At 40.0% G+C, this 8,171-nt stretch overlaps 1 protein-coding gene across 1 annotated transcript; it reads left to right on the forward strand.

Moving 5' to 3' along the window:
• Nucleotides 1-829: 829 nt before the first annotated feature.
• LOC104076410 (neuron navigator 2-like) lies at nt 830-7,794 on the forward strand (the record flags this gene model as incomplete). Its single annotated transcript, XM_009577265.1, has 3 exons — nt 830-968; nt 6,162-6,465; nt 7,360-7,794. Coding segments are annotated over 3 exons (445 nt in total), but the record flags the coding sequence as incomplete, so codon positions are not given.
• Between the last annotated feature and the right edge of the window lie 377 nt (nt 7,795-8,171).

An 8,171-nucleotide genomic window follows, 5' to 3' on the forward strand; every position in this document is an offset into this window, starting at 1 on the left:
TGTTCTTGGAGATGGAGCACTTGTAAGCCAGTTTATAAATCTCTTCCTCAAGCAGCTTATTTTTAAGGGCATTTTAGGAGTGGAGCATCTGGCTTGACTTCTAGATCATTTGGATTTTGTCTGTTCTAACACTCAAATCGCTTCAGGCATGGACATTTTTTGTTGGTGCTTTCCGTGTCCTAAACTTCCAGTTATGCATTTCTCATTTACTAGAAAATGTTGAAGCTATCACACGCTGGAAGAAGGTAGTCCTGAATAGTAAGCTGTTAATATGTCTCCTTGCAAAGGATGTGTTGTACGGCTCGGGAGGGTTATGTGCCATCTGAACAACTAGACTTTCAAGTACTAAAAATTTCTGAGACTGGTGATGCTGTAGATGGTAGATCCAGGTTGTTGCCCAGGTCTATGTAACAACAGATTGCTTCAGGATGAATTTTTTCCTTGCATTTAAGTTCCATCTCTGCATTACGGCTTAGCAAGCCAGTGCTACGCCTACCTGGAGATGCCTTCTTACCACCACCTTCCCCTGCACTGGGGCTGCAGGCATAAATTTCGAGGGTCACAAACTTTCAATTGAGTCCATAAGAGTTGCATCATTGCTACTACCGGCTTAATGATGGTATACATTAGGCTTTGTGGCAACCATATAGTCAATGAGCTGTACGAATTTAGACTTGAAGTACAATGAAGGTAAGTTAGAAAAATGAGCATACCATCTTCATTTGGCAACCGCAAGTAGGATATGGCTTGCAGAAATAATACTTTTCCTTTTGAATGATGTTTTATCTTTTGACCCTTGTTTTCTACCTTTATTGTGCTTTTTCTCCAGCTGGGATGACAGCAGCTCTGTCAGCAGTGGGATCAGTGACACCATAGATAATCTCAGTACTGATGACATTAACACTAGCTCTTCTATCAGCTCCTATGCCAACACACCTGCCTCCTCCCGCAAAAACTTAGATGTACAGGTAAGATTTCTGGTTTAGACAAGTAACATTGATATTTATTATTTTCTCTGTGCAATGGGTCTAATTGTTTTAAGTTGGATGAACTTGGAACACACAGCCAGCCTTCAGTATGGATGGTATCACTGAAAAGGCAACGTCAAGCAATAGTAACCACCTTATCACGTGGCATTTACGAGTATTTCCTCTGTGCATGGAATCTGTGGCATCTCTGCTGCAGTGGTGTGGCAACAAATGGCTTCTGCCTTCTAGCAGCACTGCTGTACAGAAAACATGCGTCAGTAGGTGGGATTTTCTTTTTTTTTTTTTAGCTCTAGAAAAGTTATTATGTTTTTTGTTAAAGAATAGAATTTAATTAAGTCAACATGAAAGTTTAAAGATTATTTACGTTTCCATCGGAAATGTAAGTGTGCTAGGCAAATGAAATAGATTATTTTAAAATTCCAGGGCTGCGTGTTACTGCAGGCTTTCTATTTTTGGCAGCATTTCATAGGAGGATAAATTTTACGTCCATCAGCAGCATACATGTACATTTTGTGCTCAGACACCACACATCCAAAGAGGGTAAAACAAGTGAAGGTATCCAACAGTTTTTCGTTCATCAATTAGACTGCATAGTACAAAGATTTGCAGTAATATAAACTGTTTTTTCCTCAATTGTATAGAATTTTGTTTGGAAAAACTTGGTCCAGCTTTGGTCTTTGTACACCCACCTGCTCTAGGGACTCAGGTGTCAAAGCAGTGACTTGGCATTGCAGCAGGTAGAGGAGAGGGATGTTTCTTTCCTCTTTTATTCTTCTCCAGCCCTTCTCATGACTGGACCCTAAATCTGGTTTTAATATCAGTTTTAATGTAGACGTGTGGTTGCTGTGAAGTGTTACTCTGCCTACAGGACTGTGGTGCAAGATATATTACTCTTTGTTCCCTTGCCACGAAGCGCATATTTGAGCCTACATTAAAGATTTCCAGTTAGCCTCTGGTTGTGTATCAGCTATTGTATGTGTGCTCGAAACTGCTAATACAAGTCCCATACAAGTTGAGAGGAGTTAAGATCTATGAAGTGTGTTTTTCAGTACGTAACACAGAGTGTAACATAGACAGCTAGAAATACTTTTTTGACAATTGTTACTGTCTCAACATTGTAACACTGTTGGGGGAAAAGGAAGAAAAAGGGAGACATGACTAAACATTAACCTAAGGAAAAAAACAGAAACTCATTTGACTTCTATCTTCTGATGGATCAGATTCTTGGAAACACCTCTGAGAGATCAAAATCTGTGTTTGACGAACTCCTCTTCCTCCTCCACAACTCTTACAGCATCCAAGAGAGTGCAGACATACTCCAGAAGAAGAGCAGCTGAAGCTTGTACAGACAGTAGAGCATAGTCATTAGAAGACGAAGCTGGGAGCTAAGACATACAAGTTGTGTTTGCAGTTTTTTGATGTGTGTCTGTGACCTGCTTCTCTCCTCAGTTTTCATGGCTGACAATATTTATTCTAGGTATTACTGTTATCTGTGAATTATTATCCATAAAAAACTTTGTTTTCATTTGAACAGAATATCCTAATCTTGTCAAGCAAGGGAATGCAAATAGAAATAGCTTGGAGTGATGAAACCAAGCATAGCTTGCAGGGTTGATTTTTTGCTGCCCAAAGTAGTCCTCACAGCTCATGAAACAGCAAATGCTGCATGTATGCCTTTTCTGTCTTACCTGGAGTACTGTATGGTGGCCTGTGGCCAGGTTTGCATTCCCTTTGTGGTGAGCCACAGAGGACCGGCAGACATCTGCATAGGGATGTGGACTTTTCTTCTCAGGGTATCCACTGCTTTGCTGCTTCTAAATAGCAGGCACTTAACTTTTAAGCTGCTGTGATTCTGCCACATGTTTTTGAGATGGTGCAGAAGTTGGAATTCAGATAATTAAAGAGGGAGCTTGAAGCTAATACATGTGCAACTGGGAGTCCAGACAAATAATACAGCAACATCAAAGGGAGAGAGCCCTAACATGTCAGTGTCTGCTGATAAAATCAGTAACTTACGGAGAATCATCTCTGCAAAAGAAGAAGACATGCTTGCAGTAGGAGAAAAGTCTCTGCTAAGAAATTGATTTTCAGAGCTGCTGAGTACCCCGTACTCCAGAAGCTGTAGTTTCTCCGTCTTTGAGAAGCAGGACTTAAATGTGATATTAACTCCATCTTCATAGACATTATAGTTGTAGCCCCTTTTTGTGACAGTGCTATGAAGATGTTTGCAAGTTAGTTCTGAACAAGCTAGTGATCGGAACTAGAATTTGCCTTACCACATTCTTTTGTCTTGCTCTGATTTATGCCAAGTACCAAACCACTTAATGTAACTATACGACTTTTGGGGCCCTAATATTTTTCCCTTATATTGCACAGACTTAGATAAGTTACCTTTTAACACAGCACTGCATATAGTATGCCTTTAAAGTCATGTCATATACATATTTTAAGGAGAAATTAAGACCTGGTGGGCATTGGAAAATAACTTACTTAACTGAAATAAGATGGAAGAGATTAAGTAATAAACTTGTTCATGTAATGCTAAAAAGATCAGAAGTCGGAAAGAAAACAATTCCTTTACATAGAAAACAGCAGCACCTTTAAGCTGTTGGATCAAGACAACTCAGTTTCATTGGAGCAAAGATGGGTTTGGTCTGTTCACAGCTTCATGAATAGATTTACAGAACTTGTAGGAATAAGTTGAGAAATCCTGATGGTTACCGCTACTGCCAGCTCGGTTGGATGGCAGGCTTTGCTCCCAGCTCGTGCTCGCTATGTCTTGCCATGACCTCCAGCAAACAACATTTCCACTTTCACCCACTGCAGGTCTTTCAGGCGGGTGGAGTTTCAGCTGCAATCCCGAAGCCAGGTTTCACTGTGTTTTGGTTTTGATTCCTTAGTCATGTTTCTGTGCTGTTCTCAGTGTTTACCATCAAACAGAAACATCTCTGGCCAGAGGGCTTCAAGGGTAAATGTGTAGCATTTCAAAGGCTACGGAAAAAGTTGGGCCGTGGGTGTAGTAGTGGAATGAAATGGAGGAGAGCAGAGATAGAGGACTTCTTGTAATGCTGGTCTCTGTGTTGAGACTGTACTATTCTTACAGATGTAAAGCAGGAGGTAGAAGCTACAGGAACATTTCATAGTCAACCAAAACTAGAATAAGCCCTTTACCAGCAAGTAGGTGTATTTCTTGCTCTCGAACGCTAACGATGTAAATAAGCATTCCAGACAAGGTACTTGAAGCAAGATACTAATGAGAACACATAAGGGATGATGTTGAGGTGGTTTTGTTGGTCCATTATTTGTTACTTCTTGCCTGTGCTCTTTTCCAAGATCTGTAAATGTAGGAGACGTTTGCATGAAATGATGATTTTAGAGAAACACAGGGCATAGAAACAGTCAGACTGTGAATTTATTGCACAGCTGCCAACGGTCATAAATAGAAAGGTAACCATCCCCAAACCTTGCAGCCATACAAAAGAAGGAAGTTAGAAAGCAGTGTTTCATTCAAGCCTATGCTGAGTTGGTGTCTTTGAATGGAGAGGCAGGGAAACGATATTTGCATAGCATGAGGAAAATACAACAAGAAAATAATATCTAAATCCATAATTCAGCAAATGCTTGTTAGCCTAATGGCTCAATATACAGACAAATAACCCAGGCCCTAACTACTTCACGTGACTGAAGAAAGACCATTATGATGTGTGGTGTCAGCTTTCACATACTGATCGCTTAGACTAGTTTTTCAGGCTTTTAAGAAAAAAGTAATTACAGTAAAAAGCAGAGGAAATTAAACCACAACCCCCCTAGATTCTTTAATATTAATGGTGTGATCTGGTAAGAAAAGAGAAGTCATAAACTTGAAACATACTTTAGGAACTTAAAAATAAAAGATAGTACTTTGCTGAAAGCATGGTAAATGATCGTGCGTCCTTTCCTTTCCTGTGCTGTGCTTTTCTGATTATCCAAAGGGAGTAAAAGGTTGTGGGCTTTATAATGCATTGGGGTATTTAAAATAATTTCCTTTTAAGTGATATTACCATTCGACTACTGCACAGTGCTGAGCACATTCATCTTCTGCTGAGGCTGCAGGGAAGAGATGGCACTCGACATCTTACCAAAATTCGCCAACTCTTACTTGGGAGCTTCATGATCAAGTGTTGAATTGGCAGAATCTTTCATGGTACTGTGATGGTTGGAGAACACTTCAACTATGAATTTTTTATCTGGATCGGGGTCAAATGTGGACGTTTTTCATTTGTGCCTGATCACAAAATAGTTGGTTGTGGCATTACAAAATTTGCCCAAATTAATCAGCAGCATGTGACAGGAGAAGTAGAATTCTGCAAGAGTAATCATTAGCAATAGAAAATGCTAATGTATGGGGAATATATTATATATGTAGGGTAATAGGTTTAATTTAAGCATTTCTGAGAATTTGGCAAAGGCTTGCTAATAAGCAAATTCTGTATTTGACGCTGATCTTTGCAAAACTCTCCATAAATGACTGGCAGCGCAATCAGTCTGTGCAAAGAATAAGGAAAAAGAGTTTGTAATAATTGAATATAAATTAAAAACTGATGTCATTTGTATATTTAAGTTAGACTTGAGTGTTGTTAGAAAGTTGTTGGGGATTCATTTTTCTTCAGTTCTTGGGTGTCCTTCTAATATGTTAGATTAGAATGAACAGCATTCCACATCTTCAGATCTGTTCCAAAAGCTGCCTCCTCATGCTCTGGAGATCAGATTGCCAGACAAGAGATAGGAAAGCAGCAGGAACAAAGGAAAGCTGGCTACACAGGTTTGAAACGTTTTTTTGGCATTGCAGTAAAAGGGTTCATCAGAAATTCGAGATGGAGGATTATAAATGTCATGGAGCTGAATATGTCCTTCATAAATCAAGTGCTTTTTTTCCCGTGGTTTTTTTTTTCTTTCTTCATTCTGAGGGGCATGACTGTTTTTTGTCTCTTTTTCCCTAGCGTATTAAAAAAATATGTCATTGCTGGGGTTCATTTCTTGCTGTGACATTTCTTTATCAAAGGTGTGTTATGTTTGTTGGTACTTAGAGATGACTGCTGAGTTCGTTAATCAGTTTGACGGTCCTCATTTATGAAGCTTCTTGAAAGAAAGGCTTGCTCTGAAGGTTGTATTACAATTCCTTATCTGTTCTAGACTGATGCAGAAAAGCATTCCCAGGTTGAGCGGAATTCCTTGTGGTCCGGTGATGAAGTCAAGAAATCAGATGGAGGATCCGATAGCGGCATAAAAATGGAGCCAGGATCTAAATGGAGGCGGAATCCCTCTGATGTGTCGGATGAATCAGATAAAAGCACCTCTGGTAGGAAGAACACTGTTATTTCGCAGACGGGCTCCTGGCGACGGGGCATGTCAGCTCAGGTTGGCATTACCACACCAAGGACTAAACCTTCAACCACCTCAGGCACATTAAAGACACCTGGAACAGGTGAGAAAAGGTGTAAGATATAAACAAGCCAAAAAATGCGTTCGGTGTGAAAACAGTTTAAATACTTTCCAGAGGCAGAACCTGAACTTCAGGTAATCCTGTCTTTATTTTTAGGTATTGTTTTAACCTATGCAGCATCTCCTATGTCCACATTTCTACTTCTGTTTATTTGAAAATGCATATTTTGGTTTAGTACACCGTGAAAGTTGTTTTCATGACAACTCTAGTCTTACGCCAAGCTATTTATTGGGCATATGAAGAATAAATAATATAATTTCAGCTTTTGAAGTCACGGTTAACTTTAAGAACATACAGTATGTGTGGTTGAGGAGATTTTTTTTTTCCCCCCCCCATACTAAACCAGCATGTTAATTTATACTAAACACGATTTAGTTCTGGATTTTCTTATAAATGTATTAGTGATTTTAGCACCTGCAGATGTGTGAATGAAAATTGATTGAATTTGCATAATCAAGTAATATAAGTTAATACCTTTCCTCTTATTTGATCGTGTACGCAATTGTACATGAAAAAGTTGAAGTTAGACACTTCTTGAACAATGCCTTTTAGGAAAATTATACTAATGGCCTAACACTACTTCTGTCTAATGATAAAAAAGGATCAATCTGTGGCAGCTACAGAGGGAAACATATTTTTTCTTATCTGTCACTATTACATAAGACTGTTCTGCTTTTCATATTCTCGAGGGCAAACACACCACACACTTTCTCTGGCAAGTCTGCATGTATAACTCACTAGAGTGGCATGTAAGTTCAGTGCAGACTAGATCATAATTTTTAACCACACTTTGGTGGCTAACACGCTTTTGCTTTTCATGCTGCTTTGAGTTTCATCATTTGCTTGATGTTTTCATTAAATATTAGAATTCTTTTTCTATTTTTGTAGGACGCCAAGGTATCAGAAAAGGGTAGACTATCTCCCAAAGCTGGACATGTTAAACGTTCCCCATCAGATGCAGGACGCAGCAGTGGTGATGAATCCAAAAAGCTTCCCACAAGTAACTCTAGAACAACTGCTGCTAATGCTAATACATTTGGATTTAAGAAACAGAGCGGGTCAGCCATAGGCATGACTATAATCACTGCCAGTGGGGCAACTATCACCAGTAGATCAGCTACCCTGGGAAAAATCCCAAAGTCATCTGGACTCATGGGTAGGACCACTGGTCGGAAGACTAGTGTTGATGGCTCACAGAACCAGGATGATGGCTACTTAGCACTTAGTGCCCGAACTAATCTTCAATATCGTAGTTTACCCCGGCCCAGTAAATCCAGTAGCAGAAGTGGAGCTGGGAATAGATCTAGCACAAGTAGCATAGACTCCAACATAAGCAGCAAGTCAGCCGGGTTGCCTGTCCCTAAAATGAGAGAGCCTGCCAAGGTAATCCTTGGGAACTCTCTGCCAGGATTAGTCAATCAGACTGATAAAGAGAAAGGGATTTCGTCTGACAACGAAAGCGTGGCCTCATGTAATTCTGTAAAAGTGAACCCTGCATCACAGACTGCTTCTAGCGGAGCTCAAAGTACTCACCAGCAAGGAGCCAAGTACCCCGATGTGGCCTCTCCCACTTTGCGCAGGTAGGCAATAAATTCGTTGATTGTGCAATGGTGTTAGTCGGAGCTGAATGATCAGGACTCTTCCAGCCAGGCCTGGCTGTGTTTTGTGGAGCACTTACTATTTAGTGTCCTATATCAAGG

Source organism: Fulmarus glacialis, unplaced genomic scaffold (assembly GCF_000690835.1).
Source record: "Fulmarus glacialis isolate BGI_N327 unplaced genomic scaffold, ASM69083v1 scaffold45124, whole genome shotgun sequence".
Lineage (NCBI taxonomy): Eukaryota > Metazoa > Chordata > Aves > Procellariiformes > Procellariidae > Fulmarus > Fulmarus glacialis.